Genomic DNA, 25,523 nt, shown 5'->3' with positions numbered 1-25,523 from the left:
GTAGATGGCAGTTTTGTTTGCTTTTGTTTTGTTTTGTTTTAAGGATTCTATTTATTTATGCATGAGAGACACACACAGAGAGAGGCAGAGACACAGGCAAAGGGAGAAGCAGGCTCCATGCAGGGAGCCCAATGGACTCCATCCCAGGACCCCAGGATCACGTCCTGAGCCACAGGCAGCCGCTCAACCACTGGAGCCAGCCAGGCATCCTGGCAGATGGACGTTTTGAATGGTTGGCTGGAACATATCGAGCAGTCATGTGTAGATGAATTCACTGCAAAACACAGCTCGTGGGCCGGTTTGCAGGGGCACAGAGGGCATTCCTGGGTTATTGTGGACTTGTCAGCCAAAGAAGCCTTTTGCCTTTTCCTCTTACGTGAGTGAGGCCTTCATGTTTTAGGACTAGAGAGAAAGCAGCAGCTTGGTGCCGGACAAATGGAACAAGCTTTGTTTTCTGTGGTCTCCCCAGACAGAGCAAGAGTGAGCCAGTCTAACTGGATTCATTCAGGAGAGGTGAGAAGGGGCAGGGGTCTTTCTAAGGGGAGCCAGGGGAGAGAGAATTTTCTAGACTGAAAGGAAGCACCTGCCTCCCTCTGACCCAGAGCAGCCCACTGGTGGTGGGAGGCCCTGGGGGCTCGCGCAGACCCTCTTCCTTGGACAGCTGGGTTGGGGCAGGTCTCTGGAAAGTTCTTGCTAGACCCCTGGCTGGTCTCTTCCCACCAGCACAGTTTCCCCAGAGGAGCTCTTGTGCAGCCCAGCCTCGCTCCCCGAGCTGTCTGCAGCCTGGACCTTCCTCCTGCTCCCTCTGTCATGTGTCACATTTTGGGGTGGATTGTACCCCACCCACCAGCAAGCACCTTAGCCCTTCCCATGTCCTGGGTATTGGCAGCGACAAAGGGCTCATTTCAATCTGCTCTCAAGTTTCTCAGGCACAGGGGGTATTGATTACCTTGCTGACCCAGCACAAGGTAATTCTGCTTTTCCCTCCACGTACGTCTCTTCTCAAAGGCTGACTCATGATGGCAGCTCTTCCTAGCTATTTCCAGAAACAGAGGGTATCGGATTTATAATTTAAAATGTTCTAGTAACCATATTTTTTTTAAAAAAGGTGAAAGACAAACTGGTAAAATTAATTTTAACACTATGTTTTGGGGATCCCTGGGTGGCGCAGTGGTTTAGCACCTGCCTTTGGCCCAGGGCGTGATCCTGGAGACCTGGGATCGAATCCCACGTCGGGCTCCCGGTGCGTGGAGCCTGCTTCTCCCTCTGCCTGTGTCTCTGCCTCTCTCATTCTTTCTGTGTGACTATCATAAATAAATAAAAAAATAAAATAAAATAAAATAAAATAAAATAAAATAAAATAAAATAAAATAAAAAAACACTATGTTTTATGCAACCCAGTGTGTCTCAAATATTGTCTTTTCAACATGTATCAGTTTAAAAATTATCAGAAATATTTTACTTTTTTTTTCCCCCTAGACTCGGTTTTTGAAATCCATGTGTATTTTACACTTACAGCCTGTTTTCACTTGGGCTGCTCACATGCCCAGTGCTCAGTAGTCAGATGGAGGCAGGGACCACTGTCCTAGACGAGGGCTTGTGGGGACTTCCAGGTCCCCCGTCCCGTCCCCCCAACATCGTGCAGGGTAACTAGCCTTTCCTTGGGTCCCTCTGATTCTGGACTCTGGTTCTCTGATGCACATAGAGAGGCCTGGAAGGTTATGGAGGGGCTAAATCTATGAATACTTAGCAAATCATATGTTTTTTTGTCCTTGCCTCATTAACTATCGGTTCTTTTTTCTTGTTTAATTTTATTTGTTTATTTGAGAGAGAGAGAGAGAGAGAGAAAGGATGAGCAAGGGAAGGAGCAGACTCCCTGATGAGCAGGAAGCCTGTCGCAGGCTCGATCTCAGGACCTCAGGATCATGACCTAAGCAGAAGGCAGATGCTTTACCGCCTGAGCCACCCAGGCTCCCCTATCAGTTCCAATGCATACAGCAGGATTCCGATGCTACAATGATATATTTGCCACAGTGGTGTTAGCCAGATTCATGGGACACCTTTAGGGGACTTCTTGAAAGTCTAGGCTTATAGAATGCTTCAGTGTCTATAGTCACAGCATCACCTTCAGGTCCTACCTTCATGAGGGATGTGGGCATGAGAATCAATGCATGAGTGTTGAGACTGAGCTGCTTGGGTGAGTATGAAATAAGAAGACCTTACATGTTTAGCTGGCCCTCGTTTAGTCTGAAGGAAAACCAATAAGTGAAAATTAATCCCGTCTCCCAGTTACTGATTTTCAGTTTTCCTCTCACTACTCATTCTGCAACCTCTTTAAGTGATGAACCTAGACATTCTTGTTTAACATGTTTTCTCAGTAAAATAGGGAGTAAATATCATACCACTGATACCATCCAGAATGGTTAAGAAATGAAATATTCTAGTTAAGTATTTGTGAAATTAAGATCACACTCAAATACTACAACTGTAATAATTTCAAGTGGAAATATATTTAAAAAACAAACAAACAAAAAAAAGGAAATATATTTTTAAAATATTTTATTTATTCATGAGACACACACACAGAGGTGGAGACATAGGCAGAAGGAGAAGCAGGCTCCTTGTGGGGGGCCTGATGTGGGACTCCATCCCAGGACCCCGGGATCATGACCTGAGCCGAAGGCAGGTGCTCCACTACTAAGCCACCCAGGTGCTCCTTGGTGGAGATATTTAATAATCTACTACAAATCCTCTGTCTTAGCATCTAGAGAATACGGACTATAATTCATACTTTTCTTAGGTTATTTGCTAAATTGAATTACGATATTATGGGAGGATAGGGGAGTCACTAATATTTATGGAGTGGCTACTCTGCCAAGAGCTGTGCTTTTATATTATGATATTCATATTATTTTATGCTGAGGGTGTTCCCAGCCCCATTGTAATTATTTGAAGGAAGAGGTTTTGCGTTACCTCCCAGCTAGGCTTGTGCACCCAGAGACTGGCCTGCCCTGCCTAGCACAGTGCAGGGCAATCCAACACCAGAGCCCTGCTACTAAGTACTCTGCACTAATGTGAACTTCTGCACAAACCTCTGGGGGAGACATTATTGTTCTGCCCCAGACAGTGAGGTGCAAAACAGTTAACGAACTCAAAATCAGCTAGTAAGTGGCCAGCATTTCTTTTTCTTCCTCTCCCCTCCTTTTCATTTTCTAGAACTTCTGGATTTTGGCTCAGGCAGGGCTTGAGTTTGTAAATCAGTGCAAACACTGTTTCTTCTTCCTTTGGTTCACTTGTCTGCCTTTTTCTTTCCCAGGAAATATCTTCTCTCCTCCATGAGGCAGTACTGATTGACTTCATTTGCTGTGCTACGTCCACCCTTGAAGTGGTTTAGAGAAACACGGCGCTTGCTTTTCAAAGTTTATATTCTGAAACTATTGACTATTTTTTCCTGCAGAGAGATCGGAACAATTATCAGGTCTCTAGGGTGCTGCCCAAGCGAAGGAGAGCTGCATGACCTGATCGTAGAGGTAAGCAAGGCTGCATGGGCTGGGCTCCCTGCTATGCCCATTTCTTGTACTTGAACACCCTTACCTGCAGCTAAGCATGTCCTAAACTAATGTCCTAAACTAATAATGGGTGCACTTGATGAAGACATTTGGGCAACTGTGTGGATTGGCCAGCCAGCAGTTCTGAAACAATATCAGATCTGGAAGAAATGGCTTTGACCAAGTAACTCAATGGCTCAAGTAAGGAGCCCACCTTAGATATTATTTATATTCTAAAATTAGTTGAAGAGGGGCACCTGGGTGGCTCAGTTGGTTGAGTGTCAGACTCTTGATTTCAGCTCAGGTCATGATCCAAGGGTCATGGATCGGAGATCGAGCCCCGCATAAGGCACCCCACTCAGCGGGGAGTCTGCTTCTCCCTCTCCCTCTGCTCCTTCCCCACTCATAAATAAAACAAATAAAATCTTTTTTTTAAAGCTTATATTCATTTGAGAGAGAGAGTGAACCAGAGAGAGAGAGAGAGATCAAGCATGATCAGGGGCAGGGAGAGGGAGAAATAAACTCCCCACTGATTAGGGAGCTTGATGCAGGACTCTATCCCAGGACCCTGAGATCATGACCCAAGCAGAAGGCAGACCCTTAACTGAGCCACCCAGGTGCCCCTAAATAAATAAAGTCTTAAAAAAAATAAAATTAGTTGAAGAAAGGCCAGCAGATACTTGGGACCAACTATGTTTGGAAAGACCATGGCAGATGAAAGGAATTGTGGTGAAGAATTTCAGATCAGAGGAGATAGAAATGGAGGGGGACTATAAGAAATTTATATTTTGGGGGGAGAAAAAAACCCTAACTTTCAGAATAAGTAGTAAACATAACAAAATAATAAGAACCAACTTGACACTGACTGAACAGTCTAAGAATTTTAAAAATGGTTATTTGTAATAGCGTTGATGAGTCTCTGGAGGGAATCATCTTGTAAAGCAGTAATGAATGGCCCAAGATCAGAGAGCTTCCTGCCCTGTTTGGTTTCCCAGAAAAGTGTCTGGTCTAACTAACCTCAAATGTAGCTTTCAGTTTAACAAAGCAGAGTCCTGAAGGGAGCGAAGCTACCTGGGCCACCACCAGGAGAAGAATCTGTTCAGAGCTGCTTCTCCATGTGGGTTTTGGTGGAGGCCAGAATCAAGCAAGAGATGAGGGGAGGCAGGCAAGGAAGTGGGATTTTGTTGATTTATGGGCCTAGCCCAGCACTGACTCGGTGAGTCACTTGACCTCTGTGTTCATTTCTCTGTGATGATACCTACTTCAAAGCTAAATGCAATCATGTATTAGAAGACAAGTTTTGAATCCTAAAGCACTCTATACAGTTAAGGAGTGGAAGATTGGAAAGACGACTCTGTTGCCTGCTATTAGCATTGTGGCAACTAAAAAAGCAGTACCGATTTTTCATTAGCATTTAAAAATATTCAGTAAAGCTCAAAATCTTTACATTGTTTTTTTTTTTTCCATTTTGGGACCCAATAAAACTATTTTTACTCAGAGGGAAAAAAAATCTTTTTTTTTTCCTGAGTTGGTCCTCACATTCTTAAAAAAAAGGTGTTGATCGCTGCTTGACAGTGTTTATCGACAAAGCTCGAATTTGTGCTAGGGAAAGAGGAAAGTTGGCGCTGTGGAACAGATAAGAAATGGAAGATGAATTTATAGTGAACTCATAATTATTGCATATAATTCAGTAGAGTAAATGGAGTAGTAAGAAAAATGCCCCTGGAAAGATAGAAAAGCAGAGCCTTTAGAGCCTAATTCCTTTTGTAGGTTTGAATCAGCAAACCACAATCCCTGGGCCAAATCCAGCCCACCACCTATTTTTACAAATAAAGTTTTATTGGAACAAAGCTCAATTCATTTATTTACATATTGTCTTTGGCTGTTTTCTCACTACAAGAGTGGAGCTGAATCCTTGTGACAGAGACCATATGGTTTGCAAAGCTTAAAATATCTACTGTCTGGTCCTTTGCAGAAAAAGTTTGCCAACTCTTGATCTGTAAGCTTCTCTGGCAAAGTAGAATAAACACCACATCTTGTGTCAGGAGGTCTATGTTCAAATCCCATAGCTACCACTTACGGCTTTGTCTTTCAATGTCGGTTCCACATCCACAAAAGGAATGCAAATAGCATAGTGTCTTTATGAGGATTAAATCTGGTAACTATGAGGAATCAGGTGTTGCTTGATGGGCACTCTGTGCATATATGGGGTTGCTTGTTCTGTAGGTACCTGTCTACTGAAGTTACCCCATGGGTCTGGGCAATTAATCACAGTAGATGCTCAGAGCCCTGCATTTTATTTTGTCATTGCCCCTTTCTTAGATATATTGACACAACCTTTGAAAGTTACAAATGATTAGAACAGCTGGACCAGGACGGATGACTGTTGTCTAAGCCCTATATGCGCTTTTCTGTCTTTGTGCACAATTTATTCAAATTAAATTATAGTGATATACTTCAGAAGTTTTGGGTGTGACTATCCTTTTTTGAGGTTTCCCAAATAAGTGAGAAGAGAAAAAGCACGTAGATATTTGTTGGTATCAAATACATTTAGAAAACCAGAGCTCCAAATAGTAAAGCTCTAGGAGTGAATCCCTTATTGCTAAGTGCTCTGTAATAGTTTCAGAAATGAAAACTATTTCTACTTCTTTTGCTTTAAAATGAATAATGTGATGATGCTCTAAACTTCTGTAAAACATCAAAACCTATGTGCAGTTCTCTAGTTGGCATTTACTTAAATTATAGTCTAAGTACATACTCTCAGCCCCTCGTTTCCTAAAGAGCAGTATAAAGTGTGATGTTTCTCTTAAAACAGATCATTTAAAAATCATTTGGCATTGATCCCTCTATTTCATATTCTTCAGTTACCAACTGGCCCCAAGTAATCTCAGCCCATTTGGAATATCACAAAACTCAGCAACAGCGAGAAGGCTTAATACCCAAATTTTATTGGCATACAGGTTACCAAACAATTCTTCCTTTACTATGAAGTTAGAACCTTCCAGGATCTTCCATGTGGGAACTAGGAGGATGTGACACTATCTCAGTACCAGTGGGAAGGGCATGTAGAGGTTTACAGCCTTTGAAGTTCAAACTAAGTGGAATTGTGGAGAATTTAAAGTAATTAGAAAGGAGAACTAAAAGACATTTGCAAAATAAGACCTATGTTGGTAAGATTATGACATTATACAGTGATTTTTTTTAAAAGGTCATTCATCAGGAAGGTATAAAAATCATAAATGTCCATGTAGCTAATAACAGAGCTGCAATATCCATGAGGGAAAAATGGACAGAGAGAGGGATAGACAGACAATTCCACAATCATAGAAGGAGCTTTTAAAAACCCTCTCTAAATAATTGATAGAGTAACTACATAAAATATCAGCAAACATGTAGATGATCAACCATTAATCACCCCAGCCTAATTGATATTTATAGGACACTACACCCACAAATGCAAAATACATGTTTTTTCCAAGTGTATGGAATGCTCAATAGGATAGATTAAGTGCTGGGCCATAAAACAAGTCTCAGTAAATCTTTAAAAATTGAAATCATATAGGATATTTTCTCTGATTTTAAAAATGAAATGAAGAGAGGGCAGCCTGGGTGGCCCAGCGGTTTAGTGCCACCTTCAGCCCAGGGCATGATCCTGGAGACCTGGGATCGAGTCCCACGTCGAGCTCCCTGCATGGAGCCTGCTTGTCCTGCCTGTGTCTCTGCTTTCTCTCTCTCTCTGTGTCTCTCATGAATAAATAAACAAACAAACAAACAAACAAATAAATAAATAAATAAAAATCTTTAAAAAAACATGGAATGAAGAGGCACCTGGGTGACTCAGTCAGTTAAGTGACTTACTTGATTTGGCTCAGGTCCTGATCTCAGGGTTGTGAGATCGAGCCCCACATCAGGATCTGTGCTCAGCGTGGAGCCTGCTTAAGATGCTCTCTCTCTCCCTCCCTCTGTCTCTCCCTACTGCTCCTGCTCGCTCTCTCTAAAAAAAATAAATAAATATGAAATAAGTCAGAGACCAATAGAGAATAAGATAACTAGGAAATATTCAAATATTTGAAATTAAGAAAAAAATTTGAAATTAAGCAACATACTTTCCAATAATTCACAAATCAAAGAAGAAATGACAAGAGGAATTAGAGTATTTTGTGAACGTTAATGAAAATACAACATATCAAAATAAAATGCACTTAAATAAATATAAATGCATTTTATAATGTGGAATAAAAAAGGATTCATATTAATAAAGATAAACAACTTGATAATAAAAGAAAATACAACATATCAAGCTTGTGGGATACAGGTAAGCAGTGCTTAGAGACCAGCTTATAACTTTAAATGATTATACCAGAAAAGAAAAAAAGGCCTAAAATTAATTATCAAAATTCTCATTGTAACAAACTGGAAAAAGAAGAGCAACATAAACTCAATATAAATGAAAGAAAGACAATTATGAACAGCAGAAATCAGTGAAATAGAAAATGGACAGAGAAAATCACTGATAGCAAAATACTAGTCTTTTCAAATAAAATTGATAAACTTCTAACTAAGGTGATCAAGACAAATTACCTACATCAAAATTAAAGGGTTTATCATTATCCTTCAGACATTTTAAAAGGATAAGAAAGGAACAACTTTATGCTAATAAACCTGGCAACTTAGATAAAACGGACAAATTCCCCAAGACACACAAATTACCAAAACTGACCCAAAAAAAACCTAGAGAATTAGAATAGCCCCATATCAATTATAAAAACTAAATTTATAATTAAAAACTTTCCCATAAAGAAAATTAGAAGTTCAGATGGCTTTGCTAGTGCATTCTCTCAGACATTTCTGGAAGAACTAGTACCCATTCTACACAAAACTCTTTTTGAAAACATTACAGGAGGTAACACCTTCCAGGCTAGCATTACTCTGATGTTCAAGCCTGACAATCCTATTACAAAAAAGAATAGATCTTATTAACAAAGATGTAAAAAGTCCTTAATAAGATTTTACCAAATCAATTTCAATAATATGTTAAAAGGATAACACATCATGAACAAGTGGAGTTTATCTCAGGAATCTTAGCTTAACATCAATCAATGTAATGTATTACGTCAAAGAACAAAGTAGACAGACCATATGATCATTTCAGTAAATAAGGAAAAAAAGCATTTGAAAAAATTCAGTACCCATCAAAGAGAAAAAAATACTCAGCAAATGAAGAATAAAAGGAAACTTGTCAAGCTGGCCAGGGGGTAGCTATGAAAATTCAAGGCTAAAATTATACTCAGTGTTTTCTTTTCTTTTTTTTTTTTTTTAAGATTTTATTTATTTATTCATGAGAGACAGGGAGAGAGAGAGAGAGAGAGAGAGAGAGAGGCAGGGACACAGGCAGAGGGAGAAGCAGGCTCCATGCAGGGAGCCCGATGCAGGATTCGATCCCAGGTCTCCAGGATCAAGCCCTGGGCCGAAGGCCAGTGCTAAACCGCTGAGCCACCCAGGGATCCCTCAGTGTTTTCTACATAAAATCATGAACAAGGTGCAGATGCCTGTGTTCATCACTCTTCTCCATCATTTACTTGAGGTCCTAGCTAGTGCAACAAGATAAGAAAAAATAATAAAAGATACAGTTTGGAAAAGAAAAAGTGAAACTATTTCTATTTCGGACAACATGATTTTTCATCTAGGAAATCTTAAGAGATTTGCCAAAAAGGCTCTAGAACTGATATGAGAATTTAGCCAGATCACAGCCTACATGGTCAGCATGAAAAATTAATTGTATTTCTATAATTAGAAATTAACAATAAGAAAAATGAAATCAAATAAACAACTCCATTTTAAAAAGCATGAAAATGTAATAATGAATAAATTTAACAAAATAAAGGCAAGACTTAAACGCAAACACTATAAAGAGAAATTAAGACTTAAATGGATAGATATACATTTTGGTGGGTTGCAAAACAACATTGTTAGGATGTCAGTTCTTTGATTCATAGATTCAATATGTTTGCGATCAAAATCATAGCGAGCTTTTTTGAAGAAATTTATGAGCCAAAATTTGGATGGAAAAGCAAAGGAACTAGAATAATCAAAATAATTTTGAAAAAGAAGGGCAAAGGTGGAATTTTACTACCTGATTGCAAGATTTACAGTGAAACTACAGTAATCATCACAGTGTGATATTTGTGTACTGAGAAGCATACAAACCAATGGAACAAACTGGGGGATCCAGACATAGAATCATACTTAGATCTCTGACAAAGGTGTCAAAGTAATTTAATGAAGGTAAGGATTATCATTTCAATAAATAGTGTGGGAGCAAATGGATATCTGAATAGAAAGAAAACAAACTTCAGCATTCTTTTACTCCACACACAAAGGTTAACTTGAAGTGGATCATAGACCTGAATAGATGAGCTAAAGCTATAAACTTCTAGAAGAAGACAGAGAGAAAACCATGTGATGTTGGGTTAGCCAAACATTTCTTAGATAAGACACAAAAAGCATGAACCATTAAAAAAAAAAAAAAAACACAACAAACAATTGATTACCTTCATCAGTATTAAAAAATGTTGCCCATTTAAATGCACAGTTAAAAACCAACAAATATAAATATACAAACCAAACAAATATAAATCACAGATTGGGGGAGACATATTTGCAAATAATTTATTTGACATTGTATCCAGAGTATACAAACATCTATTTAACTAATATTAGAAATATGATGAACATCTGTATTTATTGGGGAGGATGAAGTGCCACTACACATCTATTCTAATAGATAGTTTTGTCAGTAGTGTTCAACATAATCCAAAGTTACCAACTTATGTGTCTGTGTCTCACTTCTATCAAAAACTTCTTGAAGGCACAGAGTTTATGCTTTGTACATCGTTGCATCCTTAGCACTGAGAATGAAGCCTGCCATAATCTGGTTCAAAAACCTGCTCTACCGTTTCCTGTGGTTATAATTATGTTTCTTAACACTTTCTTCTTGTGCTTGCAAGACCTAGTATCAGAATAGTGGGAAATTCAGGCTTGCAAAGCACTTCAGATATACTTGAAAGAAGAGTTTTACGATAAGTCTGATTCGTGTGCTCCAAAATTCCAAGTTTACAGTACATAAAAGTAATTAAAAACTATTGTGAGGGATCCCTGGGTGGCGCAGCGGTTTAGCGCCTGCCTTTGGCCCCGGGGCGCGATCCTGGAGACCCGGGATCGAATCCCACGTCAGGCTCCCGGTGCAGGGAGCCTGCTTCTCCCTCTGCCTATGTCTCTGCCTCTCTCTCTCTCTCACTGTGTGCCTATCGTAAAAAAAAAAAAAAAAAAAAACAAAACTATTGTGAGCTGGTAATTGTTCATTTGTCAAATAATTACCAAGCATATACCACGTGCCAGGTACCAGGCATGCAGAGACCAAAGAAAACTGAAGAAACCTCATCCTAATATGTCTCAAGATAGTTTAAAACACTTTAAAATTGTGAACATCAAAAATTTGAATACCTAGGCATTTAAATATTTGAGATTGTGTTCAGTCCTATTTAGCAAAATGAAGAAACTCACAAATGAATGTTGTTGCTTTTTCTGTGGTCAGTGATTTAATGTCACATTAATAGTGGTGAGAAGCCTGTAGCCTGTATGATGTCAACGTGTTCAATATTCCCTAGTAACCAGTGAAAACAATGTACTGGTTTTACTGAGTCATTTCCTGCATATTTTGTCTTGGATGAAAAATATCATACACACCAGACATACCACAAGCCCCAAAGGTCCCAAATCACAGTTTCTCATTATTTTTAATTGATTAAGTATCCTCAGAAATTTTTGTGTTTGAAACTTCAGAAATGGCTTTCTAGTTAGTAGAGTAAAATCTGCATAATCCACATATTTGTAAAGTGATAGTGTTCATCAATCTGAACCTTAATCGCATCATCCTGATTCCAGATGAGCCCTGAGATGTCACAGCCTTCAGAACCCAACTGTACCAAGCTTCTCAGAGATTGAGAAAGGGTGGGGGCAATTATGTTCTGATTTTGAAGTAGCTGGTGATGTGAAATACTGTCATCTGTTATTTTTCCTAAGTACGCTGGCATTGGATAAAGTGGGAGAAGGGAATAGATCTGTTCTCATTTGTGCTAATGTTAGATGTTGGAGTTAAAGAATTGTAGACTGATTGGGGTGGGTGGATGGCTCAGCCCGTTAGGCGGCAGACTCTTGATTTCAGCTCAGGTCATGATCTCAGGGTCCTGGGATCGAGCTCGGCATTGGGCTCTGTGCTCAGTGGGGATTCTTCTGCTTGTCCCTCTACTTCTGCTCCTCCTCCCGCTCTCTCTCTCTCTCTTTCAAATAAATAAAATCTTAAATAAATTAATAAATAAAAAGAATTGTAGACCAAGAAGTACTTTGGAGATTATCTAGTAATGGCTACCAGCCATGACTTTGGAATGGAAATAGATAAATGGCGAGGGGCGGGGGAGAGCTGAGGGGATCGTGTGTTGTACAAGGAATACCCTGAGAGTATCACACATCTGTAGTTAGAAGAGAAACAGTAAATGGAGCTAAAGCAGTGATCAACAGCAGGAAACAAAACCCAGGGAAATCTGTAAAAGTGGTTTTCCCCTCTCTTACATAAATACATAATATTTATAAATAAATGCATTTCACAGTTTCATATAAACAGTCATAATGAGACTAATACAAGTTTTTATTTCAAATTTTTATTGTAATAAAGTAATACATATAGAAATTTTTAAAGAAATAGAGAAAAATCTTTTCCAGTGATCCAACACCTTAATATGATCATAATATTTTAGTGTACTTCCTTGCATATCATTTCCCTGTGGATGTTTTTAACATGACTGTGATCTTAGAGTTTAGTTAGTTGAGCTGGAATCCCTAGACTTCTTCCCTCAACACGCAACGGAATAAAATAGGGAAATTAATGGCTTGACAGCCACCAGTTCCCCTATAGCTTCAAGTTGTAGGAAGTCCTAGTTGGAAGGGACCTTAGCAATTATCTGGTTTAGCCACCTGTTGATTCTTAGCATCTCTAATGGTCCGCTGGGAGATGATTCAAACTTTTTTGATACTTATATTAATAAGGGACTTAAAACCTGAAGGAATCACATATCCTAATTTTTTTTTTTATAGTAGCCTTTGGAATGTTTGAAGTAAATATATTCTAAAGTAGATTTCTTTTAAATTTTTCATTTGGGGGTGCCTGGGTGGCTCAGGTTAAGTGTTCAACCCTTGATTTAGGCTCAGGTCTTGATCTCAGGGTCCTGGGATTGAGCCCCACATTGGGCTCTGTACTGAGTGTGGGACCCACTTGAGATGCTCTCCCTCTCCCTTTCCCTCTCCTTGATCCTGTGCTTGCTCTCTCTCTCTCTCTCTCTCTCTCTCTCTCCAAAATAGATTTTTCATTTGGAAAGATAATTTTTTTGACAAATGCCAATATATTTTTGTTATTTTATTCCATCCAAGGTAGAGAAATATCTAAATTTTACTGTTTTCATTTTGAGACATGATTTATGTAAAAATTTGAATGTGTGTTAGAGTCTAACTTGAAATATCTCATGGTTTTTGTTTTATTTTTTTATTACAAATAGTTAAAAATGGTATGCATATCTTATTTGGTGACCTGGAACTAGTCAAAATGTAGATGCTTTTTAAACCATCTTAACTACCGATATTATCTTGCGTTTGTGAGGCATGAAATAGTTCAATTTATTGACCGAGTGTTGTATCACTGGGGAGAAATGAATTTTCACTGTGTTTTATTGCACCTACTCAGTGAGTTTGGCATTAAAATAAATAATGCTTTAATGAGAAAAGGGATGGCCTAATCATTTCACTATCAAATGGGGGTAAAGAACTCTGGGCCATGGTCCCATCAAAACACCTGACCCAATTATAGACAAGGTGGGCACTTCACCTCCCTGTGCCTGACTTCCTACAGAAGCAAAACAGATTAAGAATATGAACTTTTGCCAAAGTGGAGTGGAAACCCAGTGTTTGACTTATGCTTTGAGACTTAGATAAATGCTGATATTTTTTAAAAAATCCTACACCATACATATTTACTGAGCTTTCTTCATGTTGGAAAGAGGGGGCAGAGAGACTGGGATGTCTACAGGTGCAGTGGTAGCTTCCAGGACTTGCACCCTTTGTGTGGCAATGAAGCAGGGTATTCTCTTCAGGCTGCGTGCTCTGCCCTAGTTCTTGGGAGATAAGTGGCCAGGCAGATCTGGGCCTTCGTGTGCCAGGCGAACATCTGCCTGCATACCGTTCAATGAATTCGCTGTAAGTGTTACTTGAAGGCAGAGCTGGGGGATCTTCCTGCAAAGTGGTTTCTTCCTTCTGCGTTCATAAATGCTGCCGAGGCTACTTGACAGTTATTACCTCCTTTTCAGCACATTCTGCCTCCTTGTGGCAGAAACAAACCAGATTATAACTTACTCTGCCTCGTTCCTATTTGCGGTAACAAGATCTATTTGTTTTGTTTTTGTCTTTGGAAGAGGAGGGATGTGTTTGGTGGCTGGCCGTTACTCTCTCCCTGTCCAAAGAGGCGTGGAGGGGGAAGGCAGTGTCCTGTCCTGTAAGCGGTGGATTGGGGCCGGGCACATGGTATTAGGTTTGCCTAGCAATGGAGTATGTTCTCAGCACATGTCGTGTGGCATTTACAGATAGAAGGGAGGACCAAACTTCTGCATGAACAAGTTAGATCCATTTGGTGGGTCAGGGAGGTTGTGTTTGAGATTTCAGCATCAGAGATTGATTCTTTTAGGAGGAAATGTCAATGCATGATATAGAACCAGATGTGTGTGTATGCTATTGATGGAAATCATCATAATCATAATCATGGAGATTAACAAAGCAGAGAAAACTTTTTCTTTCTTTCTTTTTCTTTTTTTTTCTTGAGAAAACTCTTTTTCTTTAAAAAAGAAATCCCTGTAGGGATTCTCTTTAGCCCAGAAACAAACCCATATAAATATCATCACCTGATTTTTTAAAAAAGATTTTATTTATTTATTCATGAGAGACACACAGAGAGAGGCAGAGACATAGGCAGAGGGAGAAGCAGGCTCCCTGTGAGGAGCCTGATGTAGGACTCGATCCCAGGGCCCCAGGATCATGCCCTGAGCTGAAGGCAGACACTCAACCACTGAGCCACCCAGGTGCCCCTCTCTCCCTCTATTTATGTATATATCTCCCCTTGCACACACACACACACGATTATAGTTCATACTTGATATATTTCTATTAAATCATAAAGGCATTTTAATATGTGGCTCTAAAAAAACCATTGAGCAATTATTGCATAACATTTCTAGAAAGTAGTGTTTTTGTCCTGTCTTACTATAGCCTCATGAAGTTAACTAGCTTGTCCTGCACTAGAAATAATAGAACTGCATCTTATCTTCCCCTCTCCCCACTCTTGTTTCCAGATACATAGAATCTTATTTCTTTGTTATGAGAGGGGAATTACCATATTTTAAAAATGACTTTAGGAAAAACATGTGGAATCCAAATAGAGCATGGAGTTTAGTAACTACTAATATACTAATATCAACTCATTAATTGTGACAACGAACCAACTATATTTGTACCATAGTGATCGAAGAGTTAACAGGGAAACTTGGGTGGGCAGTATGTGGGAACTCTGCAGTATCTTTGCAACTTTTCTCTAAAACTATTCTAAAATAAAAAGCTTATTTTTTAAAAAAATATTTATTTCTTGGAAAGAGCACAAGGGGAGGGGAGGGGCAAAGGGAGAGGGAGAAGCAGACTCCCTGCTTAGTAGGGATGGATCCCAGGACCCCGAGATCATGACCTGAGTCTAAGGCAGACATTTAACTGACTGAGCCACCCAAATGCCCCAAAAGGTTATTTAATACTACAAAACCTTTTATAATATAAAGTAGTTTCTGGTATATATTAAACAGTTTATTAACACAATGGAGTAAGAATGATCATGTAATTGTATTGTTTTTATACCATCGTGTATACATCCTTTTGTACAGAAGAAAGGACTAGATATGGCCTCTAGAGGACAGTGTTGGGTCATAGAAATATTTTCACAGTCTGCTCAAGATGAAGATGGATTTCCTTATTTTTCTTCTTATTTTGTAACCACAAGTCCTCTGTTTATTCATTATCCATCTTTGACTTTAAAAAAGTCAAAGAAAAGGTGTACCTCCTCTGGTATCCTGATTAGCTAGAGATCTTTAACTTACTGTTTTTGTGCAGTTTGGGCTCTTCACAGATACATGGGGCCAGAATGATTGCAGTTTTCACCCTAACTTTCAGAGCACTGGGGGCTCGTGTAAGTCCTGTGGGAGCCAAGGAAGCATTACAGGGCACATACTAGGTGTTACGAATTTTCATGTGATGGAGAGAGTGCTAGAGAGTTGAACTCCCTTTGGAAAAACCACAAGCCATTTGTAGATTGATGAGGATGCTCATAAAATACAGAGGGGTCTTGATCTCTCAAGGTTGAGATTGTTTGCTCCACAGTGATTTGTTGGGGATGGCAGGAAGAGGGAAACAAACCATTGCTCTAGCTTCTGGAGCACATTTTTGGAGTAATCAGCAGAGAAACTCACGATTTTAATTTAAAAATTACCCCTCCACAGGTAGTCTCATGAGATTGACATTTTATTTTTAAGAGGCTCTTGCGGTAGGTAGTTACAGAGTGCTACTCAAGCACAGCAGAGCCAGATGAACATTAATTTGCACAACCTTGCCTTGTACCTAGAGGCAGCTGAAACAATTGTTCATGTATTGATGGGCTCAGAGATTCTGGAGTATCACTGTCATTGTGGATGACTTTTTCTGTTTATAGTGGAGCCTGAGGGCTCCCCTCATACTACGTGAAAGCATCTAGAATAACCACTGAAAAATAGTCATTTGGACGACAGTATGTTCCAGTTAGCGACAACTTACAGATTTCTTATTTTTTACTCAATAAATCTGTTGAAAGGTCCTCTGTTGAATTGGGATATATGAGCCTTTTAATAGGACTTTTGAAAGGGAGAGGAAAATTTACAGCTCCTTGTAAATAGCCTGACATGAAAGTTCAGATCAATAGCGTTTTGTTCAGCCACACGATCAAAGTTGAACCTGTGGGCGGGAATCTCTCATTCTCATCTAATAGTGCTAGGTACCAAAAATTCTCTTTCTCAGATGTAGTATTCTCTTATCTAATGGTGATATAACAAAGTTCCATTAACGTTGTAGGCATTTAATAATTATTAAAGTAATTTGATGTGTGCTTGGTCCTTGAGATATGATTGGTCCTCTAACCTGGTCCCTTATCCAGTGTTCCTTATCCCAGAGAAGATCATCACCCCATCCCATTTGTGCAAGTCAGAATCCTTGACTCCTCTCTCATTTCTTATTCTTGCCCATAATAGATGCAGCACCAGCACCAGGTCCTATTACTTTTTTTTTTTTTTTAAGATTTATTTATTTATTGAGAGAGAGAGAGAGAGAGAGAGAGAGAGAGAACACATGCACGCATGTGACCAGGTCAAGGGCAGAGAGAGAGGGGAAATTTCTAACAGAATCCCTGCTGAGCACAGAACCCAACACGGAACTGGATTTCATGACCCTGAGATCATGACCAGAGCCAAAGCCAAGAGTCAGACACTTAACTGACTGAGCCCAGGTGCCACTGGGTCTTATTGCTTTTACTTCTTAAATATTTCTTGAAACCATCCACTTCTCCCTCATGGCCACCACTCTACTCCGAGCTCTATGACCTGCTGAGCCCACCACAGAAGCCGCCTCACCCACAACCAGTGTGATCTTTCATATGCACATCTACCAGACTTTCAGGGGTCTCCTGTTGGTCTCAGCATAACAACCAAAGTCACTTCCACAGCTCATTTAAGACCCTGCAAGGTCTGGCTCCTGTCTCTCCCTCCAGCCTCATCTGGGAACATCCCCTTCCGTGCTCCCTATGCCTCCCGGCCTCCTGGCCTCCACGGGGCACTCAGTTTCCTCTACCTGGAGTTCCAATAGACCCATGCTCCTTCACTTCACTGTGCTTATAGTTAACACTCTTGTTTCCACTACCAGATAGAAACTCTACGAGCAGAGACTGTGCCCGAGAATGCTCAGTATCAAATCTCTAGCGCTTGGCATAGTGAAAAAGGAGTGGCTTGGTACACTTGTTGAGGTAATGCATGGCAATTTTTCATTGAATATCTAGGTAGAGGAGGAAGAACCCACTGGATACATTCGATTTGAAAAATTTCTTCCAGTGATGACCAAAGTACTACTAGAAAAAAGGTGAGAACATGCACCTGTTACGGTGAAGTAATGACTAAGATTATATTAATTTCAAAACACTTGGCTTTCTCATTTTGTGTATTATACCCAACCAGTATTTATCCTGGGATAACTTCCCTCTGACTCTTCACTAGACCCCGGAACTGCCAGTTGACATGTGCTTAGGAATACCAGCCACATTTGCATTAAGCCAATAAGCAAAATGTAATCACAGAGCAAAAAGGCCACAGAAAGCATAAATCAACAACATATTTATTATCTTCTATTTTGAGTTATCAATGAGAATTTGCCCTGATTATTTTTCTAAGGAATGTGTAGTCTTAGCTTACCACAGTTGGTTTATTGTAGAAGTTTTGTTTCCAAATAAGTTGATTTTCATAGTGATGAAAAAGGCTAATAGATATTATCACGTATGCCAGTGATGTTGAAATAAGCATCTTCTTTGGGTGTGGAGTGCTCTCAACTTTCAGATCTGGAAATCCAAAAATGTTACAGTGAGGGAAGTATTATTATCCTTGTATATTAGCTGCTTTTATTTCATTTTATGTGATCATTTTTGTGTCGAGACTGAGCTAAATACTGTGGCATTTGCTCCTTTTACTGCATAAATTAGGTACAGACCAATTCCAGAAGATATCCTTCTTCGAGCATTTGAGGTGTGTAAGCTCCAGATTTTATATATGTTTATATATGAAAAATTCATGCTGTAGAATTTATTCACCAAGTAAAAAAATATAATATCTATCTTTTCTTTTCTACTAGGTGTTAGATCCATCCAAACGTGGATTTCTAACTAAGGAAGAATTGATCAAGTATATGACTGAAGAAGGTACCAGTGATTTATTACTTATTTTATAATTGTGACTTATTTAAGTGATTAATAATTTGACAAATATTATGGAAAAATTCTAGGGGATGCTTGTTTTAAAAAGTTTTTAAAATGATTCATGAGAGACACAGAGAGAGGCAGAGATTTAGGCAGAGGGAGAAGTAGGCTCCCTGTGGGGAGCCCGTTGTGGGACTAGATCCCAGGATCCCAGGATTACCCCCTGAGCCAAAGGCAGATGCCCAACCACTGAGCCACCCAGATGCCCCTAGGGGATGCTTTTAAGTCAATCATTCTGGTTAAAAGAGTTATTTACTATTCCTATTATTTTGGTTTTGGGGTGGTTTCAGTTTTGGGGGCATAAGTGGGCAAAGGGGAGGTTATGGGGAGATTGATTGTTGCCTTCTAGGATCTTGTAACATATAAAGATACTTCTGCAAATTGAAATCCCTCCTTTCACTTAGAGTATTCTTCAGAATAAAAGCTATGCCACTTGGAAAACATGAACTGTCAATCACTATAAATCAATGCTGGTTACTAGATTGAAGATTTGAATTGGATTATATAAAAATTCCTTTTTAAAGAGTGTTTCAGTTGATGAAGTTACAGATAACACAGTCTCCATTGAATGGAATTCATCCAAACACAGCTTCTTATGCTGGTGGAACTCTACATTTGCTTTGACCTTGACCTACACACACACACACACACACACACACACACACACACACTTATCCATAATATTGGCATACCTCTCTATGCCAACATGTTTCCTTGAGGAACTCTCTCTGCTTAGGCTGATGTGTAAGTTTGTTTTGCCTGAATGTCAGTGACCTAATGGGCTTTCTCCTAGTGCGGTGAGAGGTACTAAATCTTCTCCATTTCTCCAGGATATTATTCTGGGGGAAATAAAAGTAACATAAGACAATTCGCAGTATAAGACAGTGGATTATCAAGATAATATACTTTGTATGGTGAGTTGCTGAGAGCAGGAGTAAAGTCTTGCACATTACAGCCCCTGCAGAGTAAGTCTGAACAAATGTGTGTTGAATGAATGAACGAGCAGATGAATGAAGAATGTGTGAAGGGGCCAATGGAGAGAGATCCAAAAATGTTACAGTGAGGGAAGTCAGGAGGCTACTGGGGCTTTGTGCAGCTATCCTAGTGGGGTCAGTCCAGTGCTGGCAGTGGGAATGGAAAGAAGAGATAGGTACAGTGGGACAGGATCCATGGCTCTTTGTGAGTCACAGAGTACAGGGTACAGAGGTGGGAGCTGAGGCAGAGGTAGCAGAGGTTTGACCTGGACGAACGTATTGTGGTAACGCTGCTGCCACCATAGAGAGATCAGAAATGGACTGCAGTGGATACAACATGACTTTTCACAATATCCACAGAATATTGGTCAGATTGGGAATATGCATTCTGAATGCCCAGGATGTCACATGACAAACATGCCAATGTGGTTACATTGAATCAAATTCCTACAAGATGTCCAGGCATGTGTTGATGTCAGACAGTATTTAGCAGCAGGGAAGTTCTCAAAAAAATTTTTTTAAAGATTTTATTTATTTATTTTGGTGGGGGAGAAGGAGAGAGAGAGAGCACATGAGCAGGGAGAGTGGCAGGCAGAGGCAGAAGGAGAAGCAGACTCCCCACTGAGCAGGAAGCCTGATGCAGGGCTTGATCCCACGACCCGGAGATTATGACCTGAGCTGAAGGCAGACGCTTAACTGACTAGGCAATTCAGGTGGCCCTCAAAAAAATGTTTCTTTTTAAATAAACACATATTGCCACCTATGTGCTAGGCAACATTCTAAATGCTATTTAAATAATAATTCTTATAATGACCATATTCTGTAGACACTTATTATTGTCACTTCATTTTAGACAAGAAAACTAAGGCATAGAGAGGTTAAGTGACTTGTCCCAGACCTTAAAGCTAAGGAAACAGCTGAGCATTTGAACCCAGGCAGTCAGCCTCCCAAGATTGTGCTCTTTATCATTAAGCAGTTCTCCTTCCATCCTTAATCAAGTACTGCGTATCTCCTTCCTTGCCCAAGGAAGTGGTATGACTGCCTTCTGGATTTTACTGTGAGCCAGGCCTTGTTTTGAGAAGTCGAGTTGGTTCTTGAGTTCCGGGACCTTGAGCTGGGCTATGGTGTCCAGATCCCAGCTTTGCCATCCACTGGCTGAGACGGGCAGCCTCCTGTCTGACTGTTGGAGTCCTCTCCTCCTCCTCCTCCTCTTTCTTCTTCTTCTTCCTCTTCTTTTAAGATTTATTTATTTATTTATTTGAGAGAACAAGAGAGAGAGCACAAGCAGGGGGAGGGGCAGAGGGAGAGAAAGGAGAGAATCTCAAGGTGAGTCCCTACTGGGCATGGAGCCCAACTCAGGACTTGATCCCATGACCCTGAGATCATGATCTTAGCCGAAATCAGGAGTCGGATGCTTAACTCACTGAGCCTCCCAGGCAGCCCTAGTGTCCTCTTCTGTAAGTGGGGTAGAAGTTCTTACCTCTAATGAGATGCCTGGGAGGTTAACTTAGTTAATGTATCTGAAGCACATAGGTCAGTGTCTGGCACACAGTAGCTCTCAATAAGTGGCTGTTACTAGTATTTTTTTAAGGACTTCCATGGTGCCCATCAGAGTTCATTGGTAGTGGATTTAGCCTTTAATCAGGTATAAGAAAGATTCAGAATCTGTCTCTGTAGGCTCTGTAGGCATTTTTTCTTTTCTTAGGATGTAAGTATGGTTTCAAGAACTCAACACATGTTCCTTGTTTGGTAATCTGTCATCATCATCATGATCCCCACTTGAATAATTTCTGTAGTATGGGCTGAATTCCAACCTAGAAAGCATTGTTTGTAGTTGCAGGTGACAAGCTCAGAAGGTAAGTGATCTCAGGCCTTGGTAACTTACCTGCTCAGAGAAGACTCTTTAGGGGGAAAGTGATGATTTGGATGCTTCTGAATTTTTGCTTAATATCAGGACAAAGTTCTTTCTTAAGTAGCCAGTAACATTTCCAATGTTCTTCCGTTCTTCCTAATTTTGCTTCTCATCTTGATGAAAACAATGTCCAAGATGATCCTCAGCTGCTATCTGAATCCAGCTAAAGCCACAGATTTTCTATGCAACCTTTGGTTTTGTTTGACAGCAACACTGGGCCAAGCTGAGACAAAGAGAGCCATTTTGACATGGTTGATGAATGGCATCTGTCCCTGGGCTCAGCTGGCATCACAACATTGGCCAGACCTGGTTAGGGAATAGTCAGAGATACACTTGTTACAGTTCGAGCCTCTGCTATCTGCTCTCGAGAAATTTTGCATAATGACCATGTAGTCCCGTCCTCACATCATTGAGAATGTAGTGATAAGACTTCCTAGAAAACTGGGACTTCGGGTGAATCCTTAGGCAATCCCAATAGCCTTAATTTAAATAAATAAACAACTTCATTCAGGGTGTCTTAGTATTCTCCTGCTATGTTGGCTGAAGTGATTGATTTCATAGGTTGCTTGAGCTATGACATCTACAAGGTTAAATAAGTCCAAAATCTGGTAGGGGCACAACAGCAGGCTCTTGGAATCCCTGGACTGGTGTAGGGCCCCAGGGAGGGGAGCCAGCGACCCATCAGGGTCTGGGTGGCTCCAAGGCAATGAAGCTGGCTGGTGGGAAGAGAAAAAAAAATTCAGAGGATTGTCAGTGATGAATATGCCTTCTTGTCCTTCCCAGGTGAGCCTTTTTCTCAGGAAGAAATGGAAGAAATGTTGTCTGCTGCAATTGACCCAGAATCGAATTCCATTCGTTACAAGGACTACATAGCCATGATGGTGGTAGATGACGGCTAGGTGCCCTGAAGACTTAATTTCTCATTGAAAGGATGACTGTAGAGATGGCCTGTCTTTGTTAATTTTACATCTTATAATTCCTACACATGCTAATTAATACCTGGTGACAACTATTTCAAGATATTTTGTTTTTTTTAAAGATGAACACAAATTTATTTGGTATGTCTAGACTTATAGAATGACAAGTGACTAATTATTTTAAAGCCAATTCTTTAAAACATTTTAACATTATCCGTGCATTGTTGTGGATTTTCTTTTTTTTTTAAGATTTATTTATTTATTTATTTATTTATTTATTCATTCATTCATTCATTCATGAGAGACACAGAAAGAGAGACAGAGACATAAGCAAAGGGAGAAGGAGGCTTCCTGTGGGGAGCCTGATGCGAGACTCAATCTCAGGACCCTGGGATCATGACCTGAGCCAAAAGCAGATGCTCAACCACTGAGCCACCCAGGTGCCCCTGTTGTGGATTTTCTACAATAAAATCCAGATAGATGACCTTCAAATTCATTAAGCTGACAAAATGAAGAATGACCAGAATGACCCAAGATATGTCATAGAAAGATCTTGGGATGGAGCAGAGTGACCACAGACTGAAGATGAGTAGCAACTTGGTGAAACAACACAAACAAACCTTTCAGCATCTGATCTGGAAGGGGAGTTGTTGGAATGAATATTAATAATTCATCCCTTATGAGTGTCGATTACCAATCTCATTTAAAGTGATAGTTACTTAGAGTAAAATTTAAGTGTGCTGATCCAGCGTGTTACCATTTATGGAGTAGCTAACAGAGTCAAGGTTATTGAATCTAGAGATAAGAAGACATGAATGGAAATTGACTAAGGAAGTGGCAGTTCTCTTCTGGTCTTTAGAATTCTTAGCTATTCAGAATAGCCATGAGAATAATGTTCTGAATACTGAGTAAGAATGTTGAGAAATTGTGTGGTGTGCAGGAGGTACAACTGTGGAAGGAGCAGAATAAAGTTATCTGAGCATAAGGAATCATGATGAGAGAGACCCAGGGACTTACAAACAAAGGGAAAATAAGGTGAAGGAAAATGAATAATCTTCCATAATGACTACATTCTTTCATGGATCATTCTTTACATGATCGCTATTTGAAGATACTTCCCCTCTGTGTATGTGCGTGTATATATATATGTATATACACACATAAACATTTGATGTTGCTTATGATTCTTCCTTCTAGGCATGCAAGACAGGGGGCTGCTACCCAAGAGACTATTTATCACATTTGTTCATTGGTTCATGATGCATTCACTCAGTATTCTTAGATACTGTGTTAGGAACTGGAACTATGAGGTGGCTCCATCAGTAACTAATGGAGGTCATGGTTTAGTGAGGGAGATCTGCAAGTCAATCAGCAACCACAGTTTAGGCTGGGACACATTTGGGTGTTCTGGAAGTGCAAAAGAGGAGCAGCTCACTCGGCCTGGTGATTGAGTTTCTGGGGGATGGGGAGCAGAGTCTGATGAGCTGAGAGGGCCTCCCAGATCAGGTAATATCTAAGGTAGGGATGAGTTGTTTGCTAAGCTGGTGGCTGGACACAGGGTGTTTCTACGGGGAAGAAGCAAGTAACAAACACCAGGGGAGAGGGGTTCCTTGAAACATGGAGCAGTCTGGGAATTGAAGATAGTGTAGTATATTTGGCATGTAGGAGATTTGGGGAACATGATGAGAGATGCAATATCATTAAGGATATTGGGTTAGGCATACAGTTAGGATTTTAGTGTTAGAATTTGGACTTTTTTCTGAAGATCATGGAGATCATTTGAAATCGTATGGAAAATAGATCTTGGAGAGTCGAGACAGAAGCAGGAAGACCGGTTGAAATGGGACTTGGTTGGTGGAAGGGGATAGGTTGGGAAAAATCAAATGGGAATCCCAGGCTTTTGGCTTGGACAGCAGGTGGATTATAGAGCCATTTATGTATCTAGGAAATCAAGAAACAAGTCAGGGTTGGTGGGCAAAAATGGGGAGTTTGGCAGTGGACACCCTGGGATCGAGGAGCTAGTGAGACACCCAGGGGAGACATCAAACAATCAATTGGACAAGTAGAAGGAATATCTGGCAAGAGATATGGATTTTGGAGGCCTCAGCATGTGAGTAATTGTTAAGAAAAAAAGTAGAAAAGTAGTGGAAAGGAAAAAGAAGAGGCCAACAGCGCATAAAGAACATCAGCCTTTGAGGGAAGGCAGATGAGGAGGAGCCCATGAGAGACTGGGAAGGAGAAGCCCAAGGGGAGGAAACAGGAGAGAAGCATCTGGAAGCCAAGGAAGGAGGATCACAAAGAGAAACCAAGTGCCAGAGAGAGGGCGGGTACATTCAAGACAGAAAATGCCCACCAGCTGTAGCAACAGAGGTGCTCTGCAGGAGCAGATTTGGTGAGTGACAGAGTGCAGGGTTCAGCGAGTTGAGGACCAGAAAGCTACAGTAAAGTGGAGCATGAAGACAGGGCTGGACAGAGACAGCGAGGTTGAGGGAGTTATTTCTGGAAGAGGGGACAGACACATGCAGGTGTGTTTGTACTCAAAGAGCTGAGGGCCAGCACAGAAGCCAAAGACCCCAAGGAATCAGGAGAAGCCACCCAGGTTCCAGAGAAAAAAAAAAAAGATTGCTTTGGGGAGGGTTGGAACAACAAACTAGCATACTCCTCCCCAATGGCCTGTTTCATTTTTGAACGAGGAAGAAGGTAGTAGGTTACAGAGCAGGAGTTGAGAAAGAGCCCATGTAAGGATTTCCAGGAAACCCCAGGGGATTTCGTCCAGTAGCCCCAAAGTATGTTCGGCAGCAGCGGCCTGCACCAACATACTTCAGTGAAGTGCCAAACGCAGAGCCCCAGTTGTGGACTTGTTTGGAGCACTTGGGTTGTTGTGTTGATTCGGGGTTAAGGTTTTGTCATCTGAGATGGAAGGAATGGAAGGTCAGGGTAGTTGAGGACTTCACAGAACGCAGGTGGAGTGATGGTCCATGGAGTGTGCGG

At 40.4% G+C, this 25,523-nt stretch overlaps 1 protein-coding gene across 1 annotated transcript in view; it reads left to right on the top strand.

Moving 5' to 3' along the window:
• EFCAB2 (EF-hand calcium binding domain 2) overlaps positions 1-22,745 on the top strand; it is a 119,183-nt gene extending 96,438 nt beyond the window's left edge. The window contains exons 3-7 of the mRNA XM_072732823.1: positions 3,458-3,530; positions 17,764-17,843; positions 18,457-18,499; positions 18,606-18,672; positions 22,399-22,745. Of these exons, the coding sequence (XP_072588924.1) occupies positions 3,458-3,530; positions 17,764-17,843; positions 18,457-18,499; positions 18,606-18,672; positions 22,399-22,514 (379 nt within the window). The 3' untranslated portion in view covers positions 22,515-22,745. The remainder of the gene's footprint in view (positions 1-3,457; positions 3,531-17,763; positions 17,844-18,456; positions 18,500-18,605; positions 18,673-22,398) is intronic.
• The last annotated feature ends 2,778 nt before the right edge of the window (positions 22,746-25,523 follow it).

The sequence above is a fragment of the Vulpes vulpes genome, chromosome 13, assembly GCF_048418805.1.
Source record: "Vulpes vulpes isolate BD-2025 chromosome 13, VulVul3, whole genome shotgun sequence".
Classification (NCBI taxonomy): domain Eukaryota; kingdom Metazoa; phylum Chordata; class Mammalia; order Carnivora; family Canidae; genus Vulpes; species Vulpes vulpes.
This window is presented reverse-complemented; position numbering and strand designations above follow the sequence as displayed.